The 27,888-nt window shown below is 54.6% G+C and overlaps 1 protein-coding gene across 2 annotated transcripts; it reads right to left on the bottom strand.

Moving 5' to 3' along the window:
• Window positions 1-35: 35 nt before the first annotated feature.
• On the bottom strand, window positions 36-27,888 carry ALDH1A2 (aldehyde dehydrogenase 1 family member A2). Of its 2 annotated transcripts, none has more exons than XM_081964432.1 (13): window positions 27,693-27,888; window positions 14,353-14,457; window positions 13,936-14,076; window positions 12,313-12,442; window positions 10,186-10,247; window positions 9,012-9,140; window positions 8,804-8,917; window positions 4,391-4,493; window positions 3,618-3,802; window positions 3,329-3,493; window positions 2,633-2,790; window positions 2,475-2,549; window positions 36-2,116 (listed from the first exon to the last, which is right to left on the bottom strand). In XM_081964432.1, exons 1-13 carry the CDS (start codon window positions 27,807-27,809, stop codon window positions 2,044-2,046), a joined length of 1,557 nt encoding a protein of 518 aa, XP_081820558.1. In that variant the 5' UTR covers window positions 27,810-27,888; the 3' UTR covers window positions 36-2,043. The 2 variants fall into 2 exon arrangements, with proteins under 2 accessions (XP_081820558.1, XP_081820559.1); XM_081964433.1 differs by lacking the exon at window positions 27,693-27,888 and adding an exon at window positions 14,889-15,047.

Below are 27,888 nucleotides of genomic sequence, written 5' to 3'. Positions count from 1 at the left end.
CAGAGGCTCCTGCAGCCTTGAAACTGAAATGGCCGTTTTGTTACTTCATAACAATTGTTTATTTGGGATTACACACACTGACACCACACATATAATGCAGAGTATAGAGTATAAATGCTTATTGCTAGCACAGGTCTTTCTGAAGGTACACAAGAGGAAAAGAAACATTCCTTTCACCATGAATATTGGCTAGAACAAGAAAACTCATTTCTTAGAACATTAAAAAAACAAACCCCACAACCTTCTGCTATAACACTATAGGACGTGACGTTCATGTTAGCCAGCCCAGGAATAATGTTTGTATCTTGCTTGTGCTTCACCACTGACAGAGAAGAAGAAGAACTGATGATGGAGAGGCATCCCTGGCAGAAAACACTGGAAGGCGAGGGAGTGTCCAGTGGGAGCGCTGCCACCCACCCACCCCCTGGAAGGACCGAGGCAGCCCTGGCACTCAGAGGGAGCTTCTCCTGGGCTGGGCAGGTGGAAATGGAGGGCACCTGCATGCATGGACACCCAGATGTGTGCAATGAGGCTTGCCTAGAAAATGCCTGCCACTCTGGGCCGCGTGGCCTGGGTGGGTGGGGAGCCACCATGGAGACCAGAGGGGGTATTCAGCTGGTTCTCTCCAGTTTGGGGGAACCTGTAGCGGCGGCCCACCCACCCCGACATAGTGCGCGAGCACTGCCCATGCGCAGAAGGCAGTGCACATGCGCAGACGCAGCGAGTGTGCTCACATTTGCGAATCGGTAGGGAAGGTAAGTGAATCCCACTGCTGACGGAGGAAGCCCCTGGGCTGCCTGGAGCCAGTCTTGGGCACTGCCTGACTCCGAAGAGGCCAGGTGTTTCTGACACAAACTCATTTGGGAGACCCCTCCCCTGAATGCAGCTGAGAATACACAGCTGTCCTCCCAACAGGCCAAAGGCAGCCCAAGAGCCACAGCTCAGCGCAGCCCCTTCGGCCTTTGGGCTCCCAAGGCCTCCGGGGGCATCCTGGGCCTTTGGCCCAGTTCCTGGGGAAGCCTGGCTAGATCTGGCCAAGCTCTGTGCTGTGGCTGGCCATGGGGTTCCCAGGGGCTCCCAGCTCCCTAGCCAGAAAGGGGGCTTCAGGGGGCCACTGAGTGAGTTGAGGGCTCCTTCTTTTGGAAGAAAAGTTTCTGCCCAAGATCATTTCAAGCAGAAAGCAGACAAGGAGGATGGTTCCGTCCGATGACCTCTGGCTTCCCGTTTTAATTCCAGCCTCCTGAGACTGTCCGTCAGCAGAGGTCTTTTGGGGGAGGGTCCTCCTCAAACTCTCTGCCAGTGGTGGTGGGGCGGCTGTTTGGTCACCCAGGGGAGCCATTTCAAAAGGGCCAGGTTGGCACCTGGGGCAAAATCATCTGAGGGAACCTGGGCCAGGGAAGAGCCGCCTGGGGCATTGGGCCTTTGGGAGTCAGCTCCCCGAGAAACTCAGAGGCACCTGAACAGGGGAGGAAAGCATCTCCCCTCCCCCAACGGGCAAGGGGAGTATATGGAGGCTCCAGGAAGCCCATTTCCCGAAGCAGCAGTGAGGGCTGCTGAGGGGAGGTGCCTCTGGGTGACCCCTGGGGGAAGGAGAGGAAGTGGGAGGAGTGGCTGCCGCTCTCCAACCTCCCCCAGGAAGCCCACCTGGCCAGGCCCCCCCTTCCTTCCCCGGGGAGAGCGAGCAGGGCCTCCCAAGGCCATGGCACAGGCAGCGGGACAGGTGCCCACAAGATGCCCCAGGCCTGCTGCCTGCCTTGCCCAGAAAGCAGAGCGGCTTTCCCGGCCAGGGGCTGGCTCCTGCCTGCTCCTCCCCAGGAAAGTCCCCTCAGCAGGGGAGTCGGCCATCCAGCTCAAGCGCCTTTCAAAAGATCAAAGGAGTGCGGTGTCAGCAGTGGAGAAGAACCCCTCAAGTTGAATAATGAACTTGGTTGCGATGTTCTTTTGTAAAAAAACAAACATCAGTGTCACTTTTTAAAACTTCCTGAGTGCTCAGTCCCTCTGGAGAGCGGTAGAGGCGCGTCTGGTGCTGGGCAGCCCCTCCTCTTAGGAGTTCTTCTGGGGAATCTTGATGGTCACCGTCTTCACTTCGCAGTATTCTCGCAGGCCACTCTCCCCCCTGGCCGTACAAGGAAGATGGGGAGTCAAGGCCGGGCCCGGGGCCCCCAACCAGCACCAGGAGCCTGGGCCACAGGCAGGGCCAGCCCCCACACGGGCAGGAGCAGGGCCACCCCAAGAAAGACACGGGAGAGGTGGACAGCTGGGACTCAAGGGGCGGCTGGCTGCGGCCTCCCTCCCCGAAGGAAGGAGAGAGGAGCCAGGCCACTCTCGTCCAGCTGGGCAGTTCCAGAAAAAAAGGGAATTCTGCTGAGTGTCGCCCAGCAGTTCTCCCACCCCCATCCCCAAACCCATCTTGATCGGCAGCCCCTGCGACCCTCCGGACCCCTCCTCTCTCTACCCAGAATGACCTTGCTTACATTTCTCTTCCATTGCCAGACATCTTGAAGCCCCCGAAAGGACTCTGGGCACTCAAGGCATTGTAGCAATTGACCCTGGAGGAAAAGAGGGAGAGGGGCGTGAGGGCAGCCCCAACCTCACCCACCAAACCATTGTCCAGCTGTGCTCGCAGCCTCACCAGACAGTTCCTGCCTGCATGGCAGAGGAGACGGTCAGCGCCTTGTTGATGTCCCTGGTGAAGACGGCAGCCACCAGCCCAAAGTTGGAATTGTTAGCTCTCTTGATCACTTCCTCCATGGTTTTGAACCGCAGGACTCCTTGCACAGGGCCAAAGATCTTCATGGGGGAGGAGGGGAAGCGGGGGAGAACAGAAGGAGGGCAGTCATGGATGGGAAGAAGTCCAGGAGGATTTGTAGCCCCCACCCCCGTGTGAGGCTTCAGGAGGACATGGGAAAGGACGACACGCAATTCATGGCACAAAAGAAATTGATGAAGCTCTCAGCCTTGGGCAAGGGAAAAGAGACCAACAATGGGATGAAAAGGGTGTGCCCCAGAGATGTTCCCTTGAGGAAGCAACACACAACCCCCCAAGAGAACCCAGCTGCAAGACTGGGAAGCACCCGGTGAAGCCTCCTCGGACCAGGGAAGGGTGGGAGAAGCACCTCCGGCCTCTTGAAGAGAGGCTCAGCTGTCCCTGGTGATGGGCTTATTGGGGGCTCTTCCAGGAAGCCATGCAGATGTTGGAGCTCCACAGCCAAGCGGGGCCCTGTAGGCTCCCAGCTCGGGAGGACTTGGGGGCCTGGCTGAGCCCAACAGAGGGGTTGGAATCACAGCAGGGGAGGGGGATAGGGGAGTTGGGGGGTCAGATGGGTACCTCTTCCCTGGCGATGCGCATGTCATCGGTCACGTTAGAGAAAACGGTGGGTTCAATGAAGAATCCCTTGCGCCCCAGTCCTTGGCCCCCACACTCCAGCCTGGCCCCTTCAGCCACGCCACTCTGGATCAGCTCCAGGACCTTCTTGTACTGCTTCTTGTCGATCTGAAGAGAAGAGGGGGAGGAGAGGCTCTGTGGCACCACTGGCCCTGCTTGCCCTCCCGCCCTGCCCCTGTGAGCCTCTCCTGGCTGTTGGCTCAGGGTGGGGCTCCATCCCCCACCCACCCACCTGTGGCCCCTGCTCGGTGGTGGGGTCAAAGGGGCTCCCCACAACTCTCCTCTTGGCCCGTTCCACGCTCCTCCGGACGAACTCCTCGTAGATGGGCTCCTCCACGTAGACGCGGGAGCCGGCCGTGCAGCATTGGCCTTGGTTGAAAAAGACCCCTTGGTGGGCCTGCTCCACCGCCTGCTCCACTGCAAGACCGGAGATACCCCTGAGGCATCGCCCAGCACGCCCTGCCTGGCCCTCCAAGGGGGGATGCTGGGCCAGGGAGGGGGGTTAAAAGACCAGAGCATCCTGTGGCTTGAGCGGGTTCCCTGTCAACAGGGCAGAGGTCAAGATGGTTTCCAGAGTCCGAGGAGAGCTAGGAGAAGCCAGGAGCTGCTGCTGCTCGTGGCAGTTGGTACCAGCTCTGCCCACCACGGACTCAGGAATGGTTTGCTTGCACAAGCCAGGCTGGGTAAATGCAGCAGCTGCAGCCATTTGCCTCATTGGTCTGCTGGGGTCGGACATGAATGGACCCCCCCTCCTCTCTTTTGAGAGACGGTTTGGATGATTAAAAAAAATAAGGTCATTAAAAAATGTAAGTCATGCTGCGGTCATAGAATAAGAGATTAATTTACACTTATAACTGCTATAAAAGAAAATCTTTCTCTTTTTTCTGCACATTGGTCTTTGTTTTATGCCTTTTCTCTTTACTTTAAATATTATTTCTATCTTCTGGAGAGAGAGGGGGGCTGTTCTGAGGAGAGACAGGAGAGCCCTGCAAAGGGGCAACTTACGATCGGCATCTGCGAAAATAATGTTGGGGCTCTTCCCCCCGAGCTCCAGCGTCACCCGCTTCAGGTTGCTTCTGCCAGCTGCTTCTTGAACCAGCTTCCCCACCTGAAAGGGAGAAGAAGGGGAGCCCAGCAAAGCTCAGCGCACGTCAGGGACCAGGGCAGAGGCTGCCGCTGTAACCCCTGCACCACCCCTGCTCTGGTGGGTCGGAAGGAGTGGGGAGATTGGAGTGGCTCTAGCCACGAAGATACGGAGCCATCTGTGGGAGGCAGGCTGGTCTTGGGAAGAAAAGCTGGTTCTTCTCGGGTAAAGCTTTTACTCAGAGACTGGCTGACACCCCTTGCCCTTGTTATTAGAGGAGGCCTGGTGAAAATTCAGCATTTGTTTGATTCGCGCAGAGCGAGGTTTCTCTGACTTCAGGACTACCAAATAACAGCCCAATAAATTCATGCAATTTCAGGGGTGGGGGGAAGGCTGACAAAATCCTATTTGTTTTCTACCCTCATTCATTCATATTGTTCTTTGATCCGGTTTGTTTTGAATTGCTTTCTTGGTAATTAATTTAAAACTCTGCTTTAAATTTGTGTTGAGCTGCTTTGGAGATGTGGTTTATGGCTGAATGGAAAATGGTTGTATTAAAAAGGAGGAATGTGACCCAGGCAAAAGGAGGCCCTTGCAAGTATTGGAGGCCTCCCTGGAGCCTTGTGGAGCACGCCAGGCTTATGCCAGCCTCCAGGAGGGGCCATTTGCTGGGCAAACAGGAGCCCCCTCTCGGGCTGACATGGGAATCTGCTCCCTCAACCAGCCAGCTGAGCTCATCCTGCCAGACCAGCTACCATGAAGCCTAGAGGCAGCCTCTGCCCACCCGATGCTTAGAACTGGGGTGTCGCCAAGGAGGGTGGAAGGCTTGACCAAGACATTTTAGGGCCGAGGTGGAAAGCGGAAAGGAGTCGCTCGCCAGGGGAGGTTTTGTACGTATGTTAGGGTGGGACTGGGGAAGGAGACCCTCTAGGCAAAAGGGCTTCCTTGGCACCAAGAAGCCAGCTTCCCTGAGGTCAGCCACCGGCTCCCAACTGGCTTCTGGGCTTCCATGGCTGGGGGCCACTTCCTAGCCTTCCAAGGGCCCCCCGTTCCCAGTTGCCACTGAGATGGAAATCACGGAGACACCTGAAGGTCTGAAAACAGGCCCAGGAGCCAAGCAGAGAGATTTTCCCCCGGGAAGGGGGGGTGGCTCCGGGTGTCCCAGCCTGGAGGACAAGATGCCCTGGGAAAGGTGCAGGCCCAGGCCTGCTGCTCTTCCCGGAGGTGGCCGGCTGGTCGGTCTCTGGCAAAGAGGCAGGAGGTGCCTGCTGAGAAGGGCAGCAATGATCAGTAGCAAGACAGCTGTTTGCTCCAAACATTTGCTTGGCGTGAACCAACATTGGCCTCTCCTGTAGTTTGCTTTGATGGTCCTGCCCCATTTCTTGTTGACTAATGATGAACTCATGCTTTGTTCAGCTCTTCTCGGCATAAAGAAAACACTCGCACAAGCCTTTCCCAAGCCTTTGATCGAAGCTGCTGAGGGACCCGGCTGAGCATCTTGGACCCTGCACCAAAACCATTACAAAGAAACACAACTTTGCAAAACCGAAGGAGTCCGGCCTCACTGGGGTGTGTCTCTGCTGCACCACCCAAACCCCCACCATTCATCTCCACACACAAGCCGCATCGGATTGCCGAGGGAAAGTAAACTTGGATCAAGCTTCAATTGTTCTGAGATGAGTCTAGAGTTTCTGTCTACAGGAGACAGAATGGGGGGTGAGGAAACGCAAATCATCGTTGGAGAGGGAAACAACAATGCAATGGCTTTGGGACAGAAACTCCAGCTAAGCCCTGGAAATTTACACAGCTCTCCAAAGAGGAGCCAACCACCATGTGGCCATCTAGCATGACTTAGTGCTTCCCAGCTCCTAAAAACGACACCCAACCTGCCCTCCTGAGTAAATCTCAGTGCGTTGCTGCCTCTTCCCCCCAAGGCTTCCCCAAAGGGATCAGCTCAGGTCAGCTACTCCAGTCACCCAGCATTTGGTTTCCATGAGCCGCAGACCAAGAATTTTCAAAAGGGGCAACGGTGGTTATGGCTCCCGAATGCCATGCCTAAGAGACGCCCTGCAAGGCCCCCTCGTTTGGGAGAGTCTGTGGCCTTTCATTTTGTCACTTGGCTTAGGAAGTGCAGAGTGGAAGCCCTTCTCCTCCACCCTGGCTCTCCAGGCCTTCTTCCCGTTTCTCAAGAGAGCTCACGGAAAATCTTCCCTCCCGATGCTTCACCTCTTCGCTCGGCAACCCCACATTTTCCTGACAACACAAAAAGCTGTCCTTTTGCCCCCTTGGCCATGAAGCCCCCTCTACCATTGGGCTCAGCAATGGAAAGGGGGCAGAAGGCACTCCGTGTCCCCAGGGGCACACAGGGAAATGACCCACAGATGCACCCATGTGGGGCCTGCAGAGCAAGGCTGACTTGGGGGAGACACGCTTGGTCCACAGCCCCAGCCTGGTCCCCAACCTTGCAGCCCGATCCCATTGGGGGCCCAGGGAAAGGGGGCCGCAACTCCAAAATGGCCCAGGTGCCCAGCAGCTGAAGGACAAAGATCAAAGGAGCTGCCCTCAGAGGGGCAGCCAGGGGGGCTGGTGGAAAGGGAAGAGGGAAGCAGGAGCCTCCTGCCTCCCCCAGGCTGAGCTCCTCCAAATGCTGCTTTGCAGAGGAAGCCGGCCGCAGAAGGAAGAGGAGGGGCTGGGAGGAACCGTCCCTTTGGCCATTTGGCTCATTCCCCCACTTCTGATGCTTGGGGGTCAGGCACAACTTTGGGAAGAACAAGGGCCTCCTTGGGCCTGCTCTGCAGCACCATCTCTAATGAGCCATAGATGAAAAGCTGGCAATGGGGGGGAGCTGGGGAGGGGGAAGTGACCCATGACCAGGGAGTTTGGGGAAGACAGTCCCTGGCCGTGAGAGGCTCATGGGCTGCCAGCCCTCCACCTGCGGGAGGTGAGCCCTGCACAGGGGAGGGGGCTCGAAGGGGGCACATCAAAGGTTCCCAGGAGGAGCATCCATTCTACTGCCCAAGCGGGAGGAAGAGGCATTTCGGGTCCTGGAAAGGCCGAGCCAAACCTGTGTCCGTCCCAGGCGGGCAGAGCGTTGCTCAGAATCACCGGGGAGAAGCCGCAAACTGTAACTGCGAGGTGCCTCCTTGTTGCCAGCCCGGGCAGAGACCCTGTTTTCACCAGAAACCTCCTGAATTGGGCGGCCCCTTTTCCTAGCGGAGCCCGCAGAGGGTTCAGGAGCAGAGCTGAAGAATAAGCGCCGCCTGGATGTGCCAGCCAAGGGTCTCTTCCTGTGCAGAAAGGACTTCGAGGACCAAGGGGTGAGTGAAAGAAAGAGGGGAAGGGGCTGCAGGGGGCTGGAAAGCTCGTTTCAGAGCCCTTCCTCTTGCCTGCCAGCCCCGGGGACCAGCAAGCCTTCTCCAGGAGGGACCCAAGCCCCACCGCAGGGCCTCTTTGAGGCGTTGGTGGGCCTGAGACAAGAGCTCCCCGGCCGGCTCCTCTGGCCAAAACTGGCGGTTGCTGTGGCTGAGCCTCCCAGGTAGCCAGGAGCAGAGCAAGAGCCCCCGCAAGGGACTGTGGGGAAGCAATGGGGCTTCTGGGGGCCCAGTAGGCCACGGAGCGTATCTCCCACATCCCTGGAAGGGGCTCTGGGAGGGAGCAGCGGGGCTAACCTGCTGCTCCAAGAATTCCGCAGGACAGGAAATCAAATCCAACCTGAAGCAGTTTACACTCCCGTTGGACTAAAATATTCCAGCTGCTCTTAGAGAATGGATTTTTTTCATCCCGCAATGCTCTTCACTTCCTGCTACCAGCTTTTCAAACCAAACACCGAATTTGGGCAAAATCCAGAGAATTTTCATTTTAAACACCTATTAAAAGCGAAAGCCCTCTGAAAGGAACATTTATTTTGGCTGCCATTGGCAGTTCTGAACCTTTTGGTGTTTCCTTCCCACAGTCAGTCAGCAGCAGCCGCTGCCAGGGTCTCCTTAGCCAAACACAGGCAGGAGCCCTTCACCAAATTCATCAGGACACATGACGGTGGTCGTTCCCCCTGACTCTAAGGGAGCGCGAAGGGAAGGGGGAAGCCCCTCCCTCACAACCTGCATGAGCCATTGAAGGTGCCCTGAGGGGCTGAGCCCTGGAGCAGGGACGGGGGAATGACACGCGAGGCCGGAGAGACGATGGGGAGAGGGGCTGCCATTACTGGAGAGGCGCTGAGTACCGGGCGCAAGACCAACCCCCTGGCACCCGGTCTCTTCTTGCCATGGGGGCTTCCTGAATGCCAGTTCAAGGGGTGGGGTGATGCTCTCTTCTCCCCCCACAGCACCCACTCTTACCTCTGTGGAACCCGTGAAGGCGATTTTATCAATCCCTGTGTGGGAAGCAATTGCCGCCCCCACAGTGGGTCCAAATCCCGGCAAAATGTTGACCACGCCTGGAGGAAACCCCGCCTGTCAAGGAAGGGGGCAGGGAGAGAGAGCAGGGCTGAGTGAAAGCCGGGGAGATGGGGGGCCCGGGGCCACGCATGTGCCGGGGGCTCCTTACCTCCTTAATGAGGGTGCCCAGGTGGAGGGCGGTGAGCGGGGTTTGCTCGGCCGGCTTGAGGACCACTGTGTTGCCACAGCAAAGGGCTGGCGCGATCTTCCACGCAAACATCAGGAGGGGGAAGTTCCACTGTGCAAGCAAAACGCTTTTGTTGTGAGTTAGTCAGCACATCATTTCAGTCAAGAAGAAGATCAATTCTCTCTCCTTTTATAAGGTCACGGGGAACACTGGGCATGCAAATCAATTCTGTGGTCCTGCCCCATTGATTGCCCCATGCCCTCAACTCGCTCTGCGCTGGGGCTCAGCCTGAACGGGACTTGGGCAGAGCGATGGGGACACATGGAATGACTTTTCCCAAAAAACTTCATTGCCAATTCCTGCAAGAAACGGGGGGGGGGGGGGGGGAAGCAGATGCAACACAAACAGAGGGCCCCTTGAGAACCCTGTTCCATGGTCGGACTTTTCGGCACCCTTCCTGCCAAAAACATAAAGCCAAAGTGCTGCAGTTCTGCTTGGTGCCCAAAGGGGAGGAAGAGGCCGGCCGCTGGCCGAGGGGAATAGTGGCCCTTCAGCTGCACTGGTCAAGAGACCCTCCAGGGCCCCTGGGAGTACAGACCCAGTTGTCCTGGGGCCTTTCAGGAATGAAGGCACAAGGTATGGCACCCACTGCCTCCCTGCTTGGTGCCCCAAACATTTTGGACCTATTGAAGACAATAGGTGAAATACCTCCACGAGGGTGTCTGTTCTCTTTCTTTCTTTCTTTCTTTCTTTCTTTCTTTCTTTCTTTCTTTCTTTCTTTCTTTCTTTCTTTTTCTTTTTTTCTCTCCCTCTCTCTTCCTCCCTCCCCTCCTCACTTGCATCCTTCCTTCCTTCCCTCCCACCTCCCTGTGTGAGTCTCTCTTGGCCAAGAGCCACCAACGGCTGCTGGATTGTTTGGCTTTGCTTGCTCTGGTCCTGGGAATTCGGAGGCTGTGGGCTGCCTAAGAACGCTGCCCTAAAACTCTATTAAGATGTGCAAATAAGCAGTGGAAGGGCTACGGATCCGCCTGCAGTGGGTTTCCCCTGCCTCTCCCCCGGCCCGGTCGCCCCTAATGAGAAACACACCCGGACTGAAGCCCCTTCAAGGGAGCCGATTCTAATGAAAATAAATACGAGGTGCAGCGGAGAGACTCACCGGGATGATCTGTCCACACACCCCGATGGGCTCATGCCTCGTAAAGGTGAAATAATCTCCGTCTGGAAGAGAGGGGCCTGCTTACTCTCACCAGCACCCCAGGAGGAGCAACCGGAGGGAGATGCGCAGCACACTTTGTGCATGTGTGTGTGCGTGTGTGCGGTTCCAGGGGTACGCTGGGGAGCATCACACAACCAGCCACACAGCCCAGCTGCTCCCATCGTCTGGCCCATGCAAGCCCTCCCCCGAGCATTTCTCCCTTTCAGGGGCCCCCTCTGCTCCTCCACCAGGGACTCTGCCTTCGGGAGGGGACAGCCAAAGCCCCCAACCTTTTGGCTGATTCGGTGGACCTCCTGGGGCCCAATCCTGTCCCTGTCTGTGAAGGCTCGGTTTGGAAAGGCTGATCTGACCAAGCGCCTGCCAGGCTGTCTTGCTCAGAGAGAGACCGACCGAGCAGGGCCTGGCAGTGCTGGACATCGCTTGCCTTGCAGAAGGCTGCAACCGATCCGGGGGATGCCGGGCACAGCACCCCCTGGGTCATCTAGAGCAAGGGAGGCCCCGTGGCTCATCCCAGGGAACGGGGAGAGAAGGGGGAGGCCAGGGCAGGAACTCGTGCCTTCAGGCCAGGTGGGAGGGCTTCTCTGGGACGTTTCTCCAGGGAGCTTCTGGAAAGGACCCTGCCAGCTCTTGGCCATGGAAAACATGGCAGCCCTGGCAGCACCCGGCGTGCAGCCTTCTTTCCGGCCTGACTTGGATCAGCCACGGGGCCTTCTCTGCTTTGCCATGTTTCCCACTCCTTCACGCTGAACAATTTGGGGAGGGGGCTGGAGGGAAGAGGATCCGCTTTGGTGAGCAGTGAAGTTTTCAAGGCATTCCCAGGAGCCACATAAAGACTGGCCAGTTATCAGCAAAAAGGGAGTGGAGAAAGGAAGCCGGAGCAGATACGGGAAGCTTCCATCCCACGGAGGGAGAGGGGAGGGCCAGGGAGGCTAATTAGGAAAAGGCCCAGGGGAGATAAAAGGAGACGGAGCCCCTCCCCATCCTCCTGTTGGGTAGGCCAGTCAGCAGCCAGAGCCATCTGGAGGGCATCAGCTCTGGGCAGGCAATACCAGGCAGTGCAGCTGCAGCCAGCTGTTTCTTGGGGAGGAGATGCCTCACCCCCAAGCGATGTTTGGGACTGGAGCGTTTTCTGACCAACCCCATTTGGGAAGCCAAGGCCATTTCTGGACCCACAACCAGGAGAAGCAGCTCTCAAGGAGCCCTCTTCTCCGCTGTGTTGGGCGGCTCTGAAGCGATTGAGAGACATGGGGGCCTGGTGCTTGGCAAGAGGCAGGCGGCAAATTCCAGCCTCAGATTCCCAGGGACATTATTTTAAAATAAAATAATTATTTTCCTCATCCCGGGATCTGCAGTTTAAGGGGCTGACTTCACAGACTTCCCTCGTGCAGAAGGCTTTCTGGGGAGGGGAGAGATTAAAGCTGGCCGTCTTCTCCACACCTTGCCAGCCCACCTGATGTGCACTATAAAAGGGGTGTCAGTGAGGCCGAGTAACAGAGCTTGACAAAAACAGACGGCTCTGCCCAAACGCTGATCTTTCTGCGGCTGCGAATCGCCCTCCCGGGCGGAAACTAAGCAGGCAATGCTGAAAGTTTAACTGTTTCCATAAAACCACTGAAATTAAAAGGATCCTGCTTTAAACTGGGGCAGGAAAGCATCGGGCCGTTTGCGCTTCTCATCTGGCTGTGTTTCCCAGCCTCCTCCGGCTCAGGGGAAGGGGCTTGGGGTTGGGGGTATCAGCCTGGCTGCTAAAGAGAGCCCGCCAAGCAGGCTCTGCCCCAGAGAACAGGGGGTCTGCAGGAAGGCCAGGAGCATGAAAGGGGCCCTCTAGCGGAGGATTGCCCTGTGTCCCCTCATAGGTGATCCGTCTCCAGGTGGAGATGCTGCTGGATCTTGAAATGGCAAAGGTGCTCATGGCCCAGCTCTGAATTGAAAGAAGGAAAGACGGACCTTTGGGCTCAGAGGAGGAAAGGAGTTTTGGGGGGGGGAGCAGACGGCTGCCCCCTGCAGTGCCCCTGCCTTGCACCGGAGAGATGCCACAGAACGAATGCAGGGCAGATTCTAACTTACCCACCGGGATGGTCAATCCGTGAATCTTGTCTGCCCAACCGGCGAAATACCTCAAGGTCTTGATGACCCCGTGAAGGTCAACGTAGAAGGCCTGGAGGAAGGGCTTCCCACTGTTCAGCGACTCCATGGTCTGCAAGGCCAAGCAGAGCAAGAATCAAGGCTTCGTTCTGGGCTTGGGAACAGAGAGAGCTGTGAGGAGGGTCCAGCAGGGACGGCTCTCTTGGAGCGTGGAGCAACAGAGGGGCTCTGCACACAGGGCTGCCCCACCAAGGCCGGGGCCAAGCCAGCATGCCCTCAGGGCCTGGTGCACGTGAGGAGAAGCGGCACAGAGCTTCCCACGACTGCCAATCCATCAAACAGCCGAAAGCCGCCAGAGGCCTAACAAGGAGCCATTCAGGTCAAGGCCAGGTGGGGCCCCAGTGTGATTCATCTGGAGACCCCCACTTGCAAGACCAAAGTCCCGAGACACGGCTGAGGCTTGCGCTGAGGTGCCCAGGACACGCAGCCACCGCAGCCAGTTCTGTGCTGTCTTTTTCCACAGGCTTTTCCTCAAAGCCATTCCGGCAGCAGTTTTCTGGCATGTACCCCTGAAAAGTGATGAGCCCTCCCCAAAGCTCCCTGGCTCCTCAAGGGCCGGAGGTGCAACCCATTCCTCTTTGAGGGCTGCCCCACCCAGGACACTCTGCCCAAGCAGCCTCTTGGCCTCAGCACCAGGCAAAACGTCCTCCGGCCCTCTCGATGCTGGGACCAAACAGCTGCCAGGTGGCAGCTCCCAAAGAGGAGGTGGATGGTCCCTCCAGCGCGAACCGAGAGGGTGCTCAAGAATGCCCATCTCAGCTGTGGCCCGAGGCTCCTCTGGCAGTGGAGATAGCTCCCGTGCCCTTCCCCACCGAGGCTCCAAACCAATCAAAAGAAGCCGCGGGCCCTGGTGGAGGAGATATTCCCATATTCCTCTTAAGGAGCCCCATAAAATGTTTGCTGCCATGGCTTAAATCACTTTTAAGAGCCCCCATTATCTGCCCACGAAGGTTGCGGCAGAGGAAATGCATCTGTGGAAGCCTCTGGGCGAGAGCCATAAATCGAGCTGAAGCACAGGAGGGCGGTCGCTCCTCCCTTTCCCTGCCGGTGGGGCCGGCAGCCGCATCTGTGGCGGACAAATTCAACAAAGGTTTGGCTCAGGAACCACAGCCACCGGCAGACGGCCGACTGATTTGCTGAGCCCCTCCCTTCCCCCTGGGGTGATTTTACAGCGTATGCTGGTGGTAAGATGATTTAAGTGTTGACAAAGCTGGAATTAAGATGTTTGCTGGCTTAGTTCAAAGCGCTTGACATGTGGAAAATAACATTAGCCATGCCACCATGTCGGGTCTCACTACGTGCTCCACCGCCGTGGGGTGGACCATGCAGCTCAGCGGCTCCTGGGCACCCTGGGGGGGGGGGACAACCCAGAGCTGCCCAGGGTGGATCAGGATGCACCCTTTTGTACCCTTATCAGCCGATTCTGCCTGGAGCTCAGCAGCTCCGCCCTCTGTTCTCCCGAAAACCTAGATGAAGCATTTTGAAAGGCAGCTTCCTTCGGCAGTGTTTGGCGTCCTCCCACTATGTCCCACCCGCTCGACTTACAGCAAGGAGGGCGCGGTCTCTCTCCACCAGATCAGCCAGCTTCTCCAGCAGGCGTCCTCGTTCGGAGGCGTCCATTCTCCGCCACACCGAGCCCAGGGAGAAGGCCAGCCGAGCAGCCTGCACCGCCTTGTCTGTGTCAGCCTGTCAAATGGGAGAAGCAGCTGGACCAGAGATGCTCGGGACAACCCAAGAGCCCCCCCTCGCTTGGCAACTGGAGCCCCCCCCCCCAGAAAGCAGCAACCTGCCGTTTCTGCAGTCTGGGAGGGGGCCCGGGGAGACCAGGGGGGGTCAGCTCTTCTCCGGCCACAGAGCCAGCTAGACTGTTGGCATCTGGCCATTTTTCTCTTAGGCTGACCTACCTCACAGGAGCGTTGCGGGCAGATGCAAGGGCAGGCTAGAAACATCACTTATCTTTACCTTGTCAGCTTCTTGCACATCACAGATCTGTTCTCCTGTTGCAGGATTAAATATGGGGAATATTTTCCCACTCTCCGAATTTTGCCACTCATTGTTGATAAAAATCTGAAAAGGCAAGAAAAAAATGGGCCTTTTGGGTTTTGGCTAAAATGCAGAGGTTCTCCTTCCCTCTTCTGGCACTTTTGGGGTGCTGGAAAACCTCCTTCTCTCTCTCCTAGAGGGGCCTTTCCCACCCAGCCTCCCTCTTCCACCAGGGTCCTTTCAGGACTACCATTCCCGGCATCCCTGGTCACCATTATTTTTCCCCAGGGGTCATGGGAGCCATAGTTACACCTGCACCAAATTCTCCCTAGGCTGCTTTCCCTGGTTTCAGGCTTCCCTTCTGGGAGCCAGGATGGAGGCTGCCCTATTGGACGGCTTGCAACTGGCAGAGAATACCCCACCCAGCTGTGCCTGGCTTAGAGGAGGGGGAGTGCCTCCGGTTTTGGCAAAACTATAGGGCCCTTCCATCAGGCCCCCCCATCTGCCCTCCGAACCTCCAAAGTGGATCTGGCTTTTCTTGGGGTGATGCTCCCCAAAGCAACCGGCCACAAGCAGGCTGAAAGCCCCCAAAGGGACCTTCCCCATTCGAGGCTGCCGAGCATGGCAAGGGTGCCTCTCGGGCGTCTGCATCTCACGGAAACGGGCTGTCCTGGCCTGGACTCTCGCAGGGCAGGAAGAGGCGGAGGAGGAGTTGCTACTGTTAATGGTTAACATTCGCTTCTTCCTGTCCCAGGACGTTGTATAAACAAAACTCAGGCTTTGCCAGCTCATTTCTGTAAATGGGCTGCCTTCGATTTGGCTGTGAAGGGGGAATATTTACTCTCTCCTCCATATAAAGTACCTCGTTCAACTTCTTGGAAAGGTTTCAAGTCCTGAAATTCAGCAGCTGGCGGCTTTACAAGCCCGATCTCATGCTGAAATAACTCACTTTTGGGGAGTTGTAGGCATTTGGTGTCAGGTAGTGCCACGCAACAAGCCCCCTCCCTGCTTGGAGGATTCTCCAAGGATAAATGAGGCTTTGGCAGGACTTTTAAGAACTTCCAGTGGACGTTGATTAAATGCCGAGAGCTGCACATTTGATCTGACTTTCATTAGGGCCAGTTCGTAAAAATGCCACCGGCTCGGACGAGGATGACACATTGTGCGAACAGGAATCCCTGCGAAGCCTCAAGTGGGGTTTTCGTTCCCCTCGTTTGTTTTGTTCTTATTTATTGCGACCATTGTAGTGGGCAACACTAAATCAAGGCAGCTATTTGACAGCAAATGTTGCTATCAGTGAATTATATCCAGCTCTTCCCCAGCCCAGAGGAAGAAAGGGACGACCGCAGGGAGAAAGGGCCCCTTTGTAAATCATGCCCAGATTGGCACCGCCCAGAGGGGGCATTGTTTCTTCTCTAGGGGGAAAGCTCTCACAATTGCCCTGGAATCAGGGTTAATTAAGGCTAGCTGTAGTCATAAATCAGCTGGGGGATTTTTACAGCTTAATTCAGCCTTAAGCCACAGTGCGTGTCGGTGAATGTATGGAAGGTAACTGATTAACCAGGTTTCCCAAGAGTTGCCAAGACGGGTGTTTTGGGCTGAACCCGGAGTTACAGCTGTTGGAGTGAGAAAACAAGGGGAAGGGGAGCAGTAGTTAGCCATGGGCCTTGTCATCCAATGCCCTGACTGTGGCGGCAGGCTCCTTCTGTCAGGTTGGTGTCTGTGGGAGCATCCTGAAAAGGATGGGTGCAAAGAACTCTTGGGCCCCGAACTCCGTCCCCTTGGGCTCTGACTGAAGCCCTGTCCCTCAGCTGCAACCCGCTGGGCAAATGCCACCTGGTGCCCATCGTCCTTTTCTTAGCCACAGGTCAATTGAATTGTGCCCAGTTTTAAGGGTAGAGAAATGGAATAACTTCAAATGCAAAAACATCTTCCACTCTTTTGACAAACCAGTGGAAAGCATCACCTTGCAATGGCTTCTCTTTGTGGCCTGGAGCTCAGAGAGGCTGCCTGATGCTTCTGGCTCACCTGGGCCGTTTCTCTCAAAGGGAGAACTTTGCAAAGAGAGACGGAGATTGCCGTCCATTTGTTCCCCGGAGTTCCCATCACTCTCTGGCTCCCATTTCCTTTGCTGGGAGACTCTTCCATGCTGCTGCATGGGATGCACGATCCTCTCCATGCCGCTGGGGGTGATGTTGCTGGGCTGCCTCTTGGACCATCCGCCCACGTCCAGCAGAGCCCTGGCATGTGGTCAGCAGTGGAGACTGAATGTGCTTTCCCGGGCCTTGCTTTTCTCTGCTTTCAGTAAGCCCCGTCCTTCTGCTTTTTGACATTCCAGAAGGATTTCCCCCCTTCTGTACAGGAAAGGGACTTCAGCATCCACTTAATAACAGGCTCTCCCCCCCCTCCCCCCCCACGGGGGAAAAGCAGGTTTTTGGATGAATCAGAATTTCCTAGTTTTCACTGATTTAGTAGCTGGTTACAGTTTCAGTTCCATCAAAGTGATTCGTTTTTCATACGATGCTTGATCCTCTGAGAGTTTTTGAGGCCAAACCTGTAAAATTGGAGGGAGGGGCACAAATGCCAGAGACGCTTCTGGAGGAATCACAGCTGTTTGGCCCCAAGCATCCGTCCTGCGGCTGGAGCTAAGTACATAACGGTACTTTTTTGGGACAATTTTGAAAACACGCAAAAAATGCGGCAGCTTCCATTTCCCTTGGTAGTTATTTCATAATCCCACTGACGCGGGCCAGCACTTGCGCCTCTGGCCATGCTCCAGCCTTCCTGTCCTCATTCTGGGCAGACGAACTCTGGTGCTCTTCCTAAGGATGAGCCTCCGTGCTTCCCAGTTTCTGAGAAGTTCTCTGCTGTGGGCCTGGTGGCAGCCCTGATCCACGTGGGACCACTTCCACGCAAGAGAAGACCCTGAGCTCAGCTAAACAGGGGAGGTGTGAAATCCCCCCTCCAGTAGTCATCCACCTTCCCCTGGGAAGAAGGTCAGTCCTTTCCTGGCGGAGTGCTGAGAGAAGGAGGGAAGCGCCCCTTTGGGATGAAGGTGGGTCTTTCTGCACATCACTCCAGAACCCCCACTTTTGGGAGACAGAGAAAGAATCCATTCCCCCAAAAGGAGGGAGGGCAGGCCCCCAACCACCAGCCGTTGGATCTCATTCAACTCCTCGGATTCAATGGCTGTTTGCAGGGAGCAGCTTGACACCAACCAGGCCCTGCTGGGAGAGTTTCCTGGTGGATTGGGCCCCTTTTCAGTAACACAGGGTTGAATTATGCCTCTCTGTGTTGTTTTAGGTGAAGAGAGTAATTCTAGCCTTCCTGTTAATAATCAGCTCCTGGAAATGCCGTTCTTTACTAGAGGACACCTCATCGTTTTAGGGAGGACACAATCTCTCTCAATATTTATCTCTTAAAAAGCAAAACAAAGAAAGGCCATGGGAAAAAGACCGGGGGGGGGGGGAGCCCTCAATTCCGCCTGGCTTGGGAGCCGCTTTCTCCACAGAGATGAGGAACGGCTGGAATGCCGCTGGCTCCGTCCTTCCCGGCCCCTTTGGCCCGATGCTTCTCCTTCGCATGATAAATCACCGGCCAAGCGCCTACCTTGCCTGTTTGATCTCAGCTCAGCAAGATTCAGTTTTGAAGTGAAAAACTCCAGGTCTGATAGGCCAGAGACGGAGGGCAGAGCCCCCTAACCTGGGGAGGCCCAGCCCACAGAACGGCCCAGCGCAGCCCTTGCCCTACCAGCCAGACGGCCTCTTTCCTGCTTTCCCAAGCCAAGCCTATCCGGGGGGCTTATGACCAGGCCGGTCCTAAAGAAGAGCGCCCTGGCCCAAACCACCCTCACAGCCAAGCGCTCCTCCTGGGGGGCTGAAAAAGTCCATTCGCCCCCAGCCCAAGATTTCGCCTGAGGAGCCAAAGCATCTTCTGGCAGTTGCCGATTGACGGATTCACAGGAGGGTTTCTGCAGAGAACTTGGCCCGGGTGGCAGCGCCACATAACTGTCCAGAAGGGGTTCTTTCCATTGCAGTTGCCCTCAGACGGAACTGAATTGCAGGGAGCTCAGAGATGGGGCAGCTTTGGATCCACCCAGGTGGGATCCTTGCTGTTCCATGGGGCCTTGGCACTGGCCACCCGTGATCCCTTTGGGGTACGCATCAGGCCTGGCCTGGCTGACATTAGGAGCCCCAAGGATGCCCAAGTCCTCAAGAGGAGGGCTTTCTCACGTGGGCCTCGGAACCAGGCATCCCCCTCAGCCCCCAGGAAGAAGGTTGGGTGAGCCGCGACAGGCCTGTGGCCTCTTCCGCAGCTCCTGGCCCTCCTCTCTGCAGCTGCTGGCCTACTTTCCTCACAAACAGCGCCTGGTGCTTGTGGAGAACATCCCAGCCGCTTACTGGCCTGGGACTGTGCAGGCAGCCTGGGGGGGGGGGGAAGGAATGGGGTGTGTGTGTGCCTGCAGCTGCACAGCAGGAGCAAAGAAGAGAAAGCCTTTTGCTTTCCCTCCCGCATGGCCGCTCTCTGTTCCTGCGTGGAAGCTCAGCCAAGGGTGGCAGGTCAAAGATGGGGCTGCAGGGGAGACTCCCGGATCCGGCCAAACGCTGGTTCCAAAAGGTGATCCAGCCCCCTGCGGCAGAAACCAAAGGCTCCTTCCCTCCGCCAGATTTTTCCCACCCTCCAAAGCATCCAGGAAGTCACAGGCCCTCCGCACCAGTACAAGCCCCCCGCCCCCCCCCCCGCTGGACGCATCACTTGGCTGTTGGCTTTGGCTTAACGCAACGTGGGAACCTGGCTGTTGTTTCCAAAGGCACCTAGGGCAATTCTGGCTTATTCCACAGACCATCATTGCATGAGGCATGGCGTAGTGCCATGTGGTGGTAGCCCTTTCTTCCATGAGGGTATTGAATGGGCACCTAACTCCCTCTTTCCTAAACGCCTGAGTCGGGAGAGCCTGACAAACATTAATGGCCAGTAGGGTGTCCCATGGGGCTCTTCCTGCCATGAACCCGGGCCCTCCATTTTCTCCTGCTCAACACTGGGCACGTTCTTGAGTCTGGCAGGGATCCAGGCAGCTAGCAACGTTTCACAGAGAGAGACGGACTACAAGCTAATGTTAATCTGATGTTCATCTAGCGGTCCAAAGCCTTCTCTGCTTCCCTGCAGCTGGAAAATGTGCCCAGGCTGTTGAGGGAGGAGCGCTGGGTGCCATGTTGACCAGAGCTGGGCTCTTCGTCTTGCCACGAGAACCGGGATGTGCGTCTCAGGCATATTGGGCTGATAAATCCTGCCACCTTCTCCAGCCATTCGCATGGCGTTCCTTAATGAGGGGCTGTTTCATTTTGACACTTTCTTCCAACTTTGCTGATTAGTTATTCATTAAACGTACATCTTGCCACAATTTCATGGCTCTCAGAGTGTTCAAGGAATGAGAAAGAAAAATGAAAACCTACCTCGTAAGATTGAATTATAATGAAATAAAAACTAAACTACAAAAATGAATTAACAGCCATTCTCATCAGAACGCTAAAAACAAAAAGCAAAAGATGCACAAAAGCTGTTCAGAAAAAGCTCATTTTGGAGAACCTCCAGGAGGGAGGGGCTGGATCTCTGGGGAAGCCGGTTCCAAGAGCCCCCCCTCCAGCCCTCCGCCTCCCAGAAGGGTGGGGTGGATGAGCTTCTGGGGCCCCCCTGCTCAGCAGGTCTTGTGCCAAGGACTTCCAGAGGGGTCCTCGGTGTAACAGCCCAGCAGAAACATATTAGAAATAAAACGGCTTTGATGGAAACACCAGAATGCAACGAAATGGCAACATCCCTGGAAGCCCCACAAGGGCTGGCTGTAAAAGCGGCCATTCAAGACCAAGAGGATCGCTGAGCCCAAGGACACCTGCGGACCCCACCAAACCTCCCTGCCAGCCCAGCTGAGGACCTTGGTCTGGAGCATGCCCGGTGGAGGCCGGCTGCCCTGGCCTTGCCCCTTGGATGCCCATTTTCAGAACCAGCCTCCCTGCCCCAATTCAGCTGCAGGCTCTGCTCCCGTTCCCAAGCCTGCAAAGGCGCGAGAGATTCCCTCGGGCGGCTGGTCCCTGCCCGGAGCCTTCTCTCCGCTCTCCCTGGCACCAGCACCGGCTCCGCTCCACCTTGGCTTCCGCGGAAGAAGAGCGGAGACCCAGGCAAGCAACAAAGACGCTTGGACGGTCGATGGCGGAGAGCTGGACTCTTTTCAGGCAAGGGGGGGAGGGGGAGGCGGCGGGAGGGAGAAGACTCGACCCGCTGCTCCGGGCTATAAACTCTGGTGGAGGGGGAAGGGAATCCCACGCTTTCCGTCAGAGCAACTGTCGAAGCGCGGAGTCTCCGGGACCGAAGAAGCGGTGCCTGCCCGCCCAGAGGGGCTGCCTCCTCCGGACCTCGCCTTCTCTCTCGATGTGCCCAGATGTGCCAGAGGTGCCTGTCCTTGGTTCCTGTCCCTCCCCCTCGCTCTCACCTGCGCCATTAGGCTGAGTTCTTGGCTGCCATTTCCACCGGCTGTGTCCAACAGCGTCCCCCCCTTCTCCCGTGAAGGGGCCAAGCAGGGCCCGGGCAGGAGGGAGGGCCACGCTTGGAAGCTCCGAAGGAAATTGGAAGAGAGGCAGAAGCTGCTTTTGAATTGTCGCTGTTTTTTTGGTGGCGCTGCTGTTTCTTCTGTGCAGAATACCTTCGATTAAGAGGCGTCCTGGGCCAGGGAAGGTACTTGTCAAAGGCAGACAATCCCAGCAATTCGGAGAACGGCCATGGGGTCACATCGTGGCTTTCTCTTTGCAGCCGGCCAGCCTTACTGCTCCGGGTGCCAGGCCACAATGCAGGAGCATGGATTTAATTTAATAAGGAAGCAAAATTTGAAACTCCCTGCATGAAGTTCGGAAATTGGAGTCCATTGAACCAGCATGAAAGCAGAAGTCACCCCCCCCCCCTCTCCACAGCCAAACATAAGAAGCAAGCTGGAGGGGGGGCAGGTCCCCAGGATGCCCCCAGCCGTCCTTAGAACAAAGGCAGAAAAGCCGGCCACCGACTGGCTTTGGGGCTCAGCCAGCACAAACAGAGCTGGACGTAGCTGTTCCACTCATCGGCCTCCCTCGCTGCTCACCTGCTGGCTGGGGAAGATGGCCCAGCCTGCACTGGAGCAGTAGCCCTTTCTTGCAGAGGAAGAGAAAATGGCCGTTGAATCAGCTGACCACCAGATTGGTGTGGACAGATTTCCCTTCCTGACATCTGCTGGACAGGGAGCCCAGTCGGGGTGAAAGCTCAGCTGCTCATCCTGCTCTTGGCCTGCCCTGGCTGGTGGAACCAGGCTGCCTGTCAGGAGGGTTGTCGCTGTAACGTATGTTAGTCTGGATGCCCTCCCAGGGCCCTGCCAGTTCTAGGAGCCTGCAGTGTTTGAAAAGTCACGGTTCACAATGAATCAAGTTGCTCAGAGGAAGAAGAGCAAGGAAACCTTTGTCAGAATCTGAAGGATACAGTTTAGGCCCAAGGACCATTAATCACATCATGTATTTCATTAACCATTTGCATTCATTACAGCTTCTCAACTCAACTTTAAGAGACTCTGGATGTTTTGCAAAACCAAAGAAATCCATAAAAACAGATAAAGTGCCCGAACCAGTAATAAAAATATTTGCAACCCACCACTGCCCCTCACATATGTAACGTGGTTTTCATATGTGCAGATACAGTCGAAATATGAGGAAGATGTTAAAATATAGGGATTTTACAAAGAATTAACGGAGCTAGATAAAATCTTTACAGGAACAGAAGAAAAACTAATAAAGAAATTGTATAGCTACTTATTGGGTATAAAACTGGAAGAGGAACAAGTAAAAGAGACGATGATAGCATGGGCAAAAAACTTTGGTTATATGATAGAACTAGATGAATGGCAGAAATTGTGGGATAGGAATTACAAATTAATGTCAACTGCAGAAAAAGAATTTGTATAAGATGTTTTACAGATGGCATCTACCGCCGGTGAGGTTGGCGGAAATGTTTAAGGACAAATCAGCTAAATGTTGGAAATGTTGGTGGTCATGTGGAGAAGCAAAAAAGTATTGGATAAAAATCAAGATATGGTTGGAAGAGATGACACAACAACGTATTGAACTGAAACCAGAAATATTTCTGCTGGGATTTTTACCCGAGGAATGTATATTTGATTATTCATGTATTAACCGCAGCTAGAATTGTATTTACACAACATTAGAAAAGTGGAGAAATTCCCATTGATGAAAAGGTGATAAGGAAAATATTAGAATGTGCAGAAATGAACAGATTAACATTAGCAATTAGAGAGAAAGAACAAACTAAATATTATGTGATATGGGAGGTATTTTATCAATGGCTGGAGAATTAAAAAAGGAGTTTGGAAATGAAAATTAAAGAGAAAGTAAAAATATGTTAAGATAGAGATGTAAATAAAAAGGAAATTGTTTGTGTGTATAATAAGAATAAGGATGTTTAATTTTAAACTATTATTATTATAAGATATCAAGAAGAAAATGGAGAGCATTATAATGTTTAAATGTTATACTATACTATATGTGTCTACTATAATATTAAGCTTAGTGAAATAATGTTATATGAATGTGAATTTGATGGAAAATGTGAATGATGTTGCACAGAGATGTTTGTAACCAGACGACACATTGCAGATGGACAGATGGAATGTTTATGTTTGTAATTGAAAAATAAAAAACTTTTTATAAAAAAGCCCCCCTCACTTCTGCCCACTGCAAGCCACCCTCTCTGAGCTTGTGATTTCTCTTCCCAGAGGAGCTCCAGAAAGTGATTAACTGGGTTTACATAGCTGAATGGGGGGGGGGGTGACTGGCTCTCCTGCAGACCCCCCCCCTTGGCGCTTCTTCTTCACCCTGAGCACAGAGCGGGCGGAAGACCAACAGGGCTGTCTCCACCGTCATAACACACTTTGTCTTCCGATGAGGGGCTGTTTATACCAGGCTGTCCCAGCAGCCACACTTGGGGGGGGGGGAGAGGATGGATGCACAGCTCCCCTTGCCAGGGAGAGTTGGCTGGCTCCCCAGATCCACTGTGGGGAAGGGGTGCAACCAAGTGTCCTGCCTCCGCATCACAGCTGGACAAAAGGCTCATATTCTCCAGGCCAAATGTGCTAACTGGTCCCACCTTTGCCATTTAGAAACAGGTTCGCAAAGGGAGCAGGATTTTCCTGCCTACAGTCATCTCTCCAGCCTTCCTCCCCCCCCCCCCCCGAAGTCCACCTCTCACCCCAGCCATCCTGCTTCATCCTATCTGAGACCCCTGGGGATCATTTAGGGGGCAGCACTGATGTGAAAAGTGCCCCCAGGCTGGGAAATGGAAGCAGCCAGGCTGACAATCCGGGTGGGATTCAAAGGAAGCCAAAGGAGCTTTTGAAGGGACACCCATGTACAGTATACCCCCCCCTCCTGGGGGCCACTGGGACCAAGGGCTAGTTGGGCCCTCTTCCTGTGAGGGGCCACCCAAGGAGAGCAGCTGGCAGAGCCAGGAAGCCAGAGCTGCAGGGCAGAGAAGAGCAGCATCCTAACCAAACAGGTGGGGGCTGCAGGCACAGCTCCCCCCCCCAGAAAGAGCCATGGCTCAGACAGGAATGCCTTTTGGTGCCATGGAGAGGCATTGGCTCCACGCTGAAGGGCCCCTTGCCATTTGCTGGGCGGCTCCAGGACTTCTGTGCCTCTGCCTACCGTTCGCTGGAGTCCTGGGCAATGAAGGGGGGCTTTGCTCCCATAGTTTACGCCTCCCCACTTATGCTTTCTGCAAACAAGCACACACATGTCCTGGAGCTCACTTCCTGGGAAGCATTGCCAAGCAAAATCCTCGGAATTCATTTGCGAATAGTCCAGATGCAGCCTTGTCGCCTCTCCTCCCCCGGAGCAGGGAAGGAAGCAGGGTCCAGGGCCCCAAAGTGCTTCTGAAAGGGGAAGCACACAATCCATGCGTTCCCCCCTCACCCTGAGCCACCCCAGCCTCAAATGGCTGCCTTTCTCCATTGGACTGACCCCCAATTAATCTGCCTGCCTCAAGTTAGGGCTGGCAAGAGCCCAGAAGGAGCCGCACAGCTGCAACTTTCGGCAGCCTCTCCCAGCAGCTGATGTGTCCAAGACTGATGGGTCACCAAGGAGGCCTGCCTTCCTTCCTTCCTTCCTTCCTTCCTTCCTTCCTTCCTTCCTTCCTTCCTTCATTCCTTCCTTCCTTCCTTTCTCTCTCTCGACAGGCTGGGGAGACTTCTAGGCAACAGCAACCATTTCTAGAGTTAGCAAAATATTTCTTGACTCTTCTTCCCACCTCCCAGCCCCCCCATAGCATGCGCCTGTGGGGAACAAATGGGGAAACAAATGTCGCTGCCCCACAGGCAGGCAGGGGGATCGGCCGGAGGGTGGGAGGGGAGCATCCGAGGGGGCTGCCTTGTGCAAAGAGTTTCTGCCCAGCAGCCCCTGGAAGCCCCAAAGGAGCTTGCTCTCCCTGGCGGGGTCCTGCCCAAAATCCACTGAAGAGGCCTGGGGGGAGCAGAGGGCTCTGGTGCTCCAGACCCTCCGATGCAGCTCCTGATGGTTGCAAAGGCTCTGGTGTGGGAAGGTTGCCTGGCCTGGCCGGCAACGAGAGCACAGAGTCTCACACCAATTCCCTGCCTTCTCCTACAATGGAAGCAGCAAGAGAAACCACGCGCACACACACACGCACACACAGATTTTGAGGTGCCAAGGAGGGAAGCCGCTTTCTTCCCAACTCTGCTTCTGAAGAGGATTGTTTAGAAAAGTTGTCACTTCAGAGGGCGAAGGGAACCCAGCGCCTGAAGGAAGCCAGTCGGCTCTTTTCTGCCTCACTGTTTTTCTTTCCCCAAAGTGAGAAAGGCGATCTGGGCCTGGATGAGAGTCTGGCCAGAGAGCCAAGACCTTTGATTAAAGGCTCCAATTAGCTATAAATCATTTGTCAGGCCTGCCCAGGGAGAAGAAGTCAAGACCCGGGGGAGAGAGGCAGGGACCCCAAGGAAAACACCCGGGATGGGGGTGGGGAATCAAGGAATAACTCACTTTTTTCATCCTTTCCCACTTTTGTTTTGAAAATGTCCCTTCAGGTTCTCTCTGGGATGTTGGGAAGAGGACCGTTCCACTGATCATCACCAAAAATGGAGCTCTGCAGAGCAAAATTTGGGAATCTGCGAGAGGGAAGCCTCTGCAATACCCAGGAAGAAAAGAGTCCGATTCCCACCTGGCTCGGCTTGGGTGATCCCAGGACAGCCTGAGCCTCCTCTGCCAAGGGGCCTGGCCTTCCTCCTGGGACACCTCACTCCTCTGGAGGTTTGCACCAGCTCAACCCCCATTTCTACTAAGCCCCCAGTATTCAAGGGCCCCTTAAAGCAGATCTGGGTGGCAATTTTGCCTCTTCCAGTCCTACCATGCAGGAGGCTTGCCCGTCTGGCTTCACATTGCCTCACTTGCAGGAGCTTCTCCAGATGTGCTAAGTTATAATGCCAGGTGCCCCATCTGTCGTGACCAACAACCCACAGGGGAGGACACTAGGATTCGTAGTGCAGCCACTGGTCACCATCCTGCCCACGGCCCACTCCGAGAGGAATTAGCAGAAGTCTTGACTTCCTCCTGCATGAAACAGGCAGCCGGAAACCTCAGTCCTGAAGTGGAGGGCCCGGGGGCAGAGCTCTACCCCCAGGAAGAGTGCCTGGCACACTCTGCAAGCCTGGACCAGCAGCCCCACCTTCTTTCTGCTACCCAGATGCCAGGGCAACCATGTTGGCCACTTGTAAACATTGATGGGAAGAAATATGTCAGAAGATGAGATGCTTCAAGACACTTGGAGAGATTCTGGGCTCTGGTCAAAGAGTCAGCGGTGAAAAAAGAACTAATGTTGGGGCAGTAATGTTGGCCCCACCAGTTAAAATGAACAGTTAAATAGAAAGAATAAACAGAGTTGGAAGGGTCCCTGAAGGTCTTCTAGTCCAACCCCCAGCTCAGGCAGGAAACCCTACCATTTCAGACAAAAGGATTAAGCAAATGTGGTAGACATCCAAGAAAGGGGGTACCCACAGCCCCACACCCCACTGATCTCCAGAGGACTTATAAGCTGCTTTTGCAGAGTTCACTGGGGCTACACTCCCTGCACCCCTCCCTGGAATCTGGTCAGTGATTTACAGCAGGTGTTAAAAAAAATACTGCAAACAAACCGAAGGGTTTATTTTTAAGATGAATGTGGATAATTGATCCAAATGATCTGCAGGGCTACAAAAGGGCTTCTTAATCTGCTTAGCCTAGCTATTTCTTAATTTTTAAAAGAAGTTGGAAATGAATAACTAAATGCAGAAATTCATTTTGAAAGTAAAATGCTATTCAGCAAATGAGACTAAAAATACACCTCATAACCATCCTATCTCCAGCCCGGTACTTCTCTTCAAGTGTGATTAATTATTTGCTCAAGTTTGAAGTACTGGATCTCCTTTTAAAGCATTTTAGAATTAGAGTACGAGGAAGGTTTGATCTTAGGCTATGATCTAGTGGGAGCATCTCTTGCAAAATTCCACCCAGTTGAATTCCACCCTCAAACCTGTGCAAAGAATCTTCCCAGAAGATCATGTCCAACACCACTGTGTAATATAAACAGGACTTCACAGCCAGAAAGTTGCAAATTTAAACCGGCCACTAGAACTTCAATTTGGGGTGATTATCTCAACCTTTGAAAAACTCCAAGTGCTGAAAAACAAGAAATGAGCATTTCCCTGATAGTCTCTACTATTTATTTCTTTAAGAAGCAGCTCCGCAAAGGAGAACTCCTTCCAAATTCGCCAGACTTGATTGGATTGCATCTCCTCCAGGAATGCTAACGGAGAAGACCCCAGAGAGGGTCTTGATGGGTTTAAACAGAAAACAAAACAAAATATTTGCAGCTTTAGTTGGAAAGAACAAGGTTCGGACAAAGGAACAAATAAGTTCCTCCAAACTCATCTAGAACAACTGACATTTAGAAAGAAAAATTCTTAGAAAAAAAGAGAAATCTGATGTAGTAGATTAAAAGGAAGACTGGGAGACTTAAATGCAAAGCGATCCTCTCCCTCCCTCCCTCCCTCCCTCCCTCTCTCTCTTGCAAATTGTGGTGGGGGTCTCCCTCTCTGATTCAGTAGCCACCAACTGCTTGTGCTCAAGACTCCAGAGAAGCTCTGGGGGGAATTGCAGAGGAGAAGATCCCTCTGGAGGCGGCTCAGCATCCAAAGGGCTTCCTCGTTTCCAAAGCTTTCCAAGGGGAAAGGAGCAAGAGGGGCCACTTACTTTGGTGTGCTTGATTTCCAGGTTGAGGGTGGGCGAAGGCAGCAAGTGCAGAGAAGCCATCAGGGCCGCCGGGTCCGCCTTCATTCCAGTGGGCATCTCGATTTTGCTGGAAGTCATCGCCTCTCCTGCCTCTGCCTTCCCCAGCGCACTTCTGTCCCCGTTATCTGGCTGAAGATGATGATGACGGATGAGGCGG

This window comes from Natrix helvetica (assembly GCF_964273705.1).
Source record: "Natrix helvetica genome assembly, chromosome: 12".
In the NCBI taxonomy this organism is placed as follows: domain Eukaryota; kingdom Metazoa; phylum Chordata; class Lepidosauria; order Squamata; family Natricidae; genus Natrix; species Natrix helvetica.
This window is presented reverse-complemented; position numbering and strand designations above follow the sequence as displayed.

Excerpts from the sequence above, each read along its gene's own strand:
- ALDH1A2 (XM_081964432.1), bottom strand. The coding sequence starts at position 27,809 with ATGACTTCCAGCAAAATCGAGATGCCCACTGGAATGAAGGCGGACCCG. Across the intron at positions 14,077-14,352 it reads ATGTGCAAGAAGCTGACAAG|GCTGACACAGACAAGGCGGT; the intron begins GTAAAGATAAGT and ends CCCATTTGACAG. Across the intron at positions 2,791-3,328 it reads TGCGCATCGCCAGGGAAGAG|ATCTTTGGCCCTGTGCAAGG; the intron begins GTACCCATCTGA and ends TCCCCCATGAAG.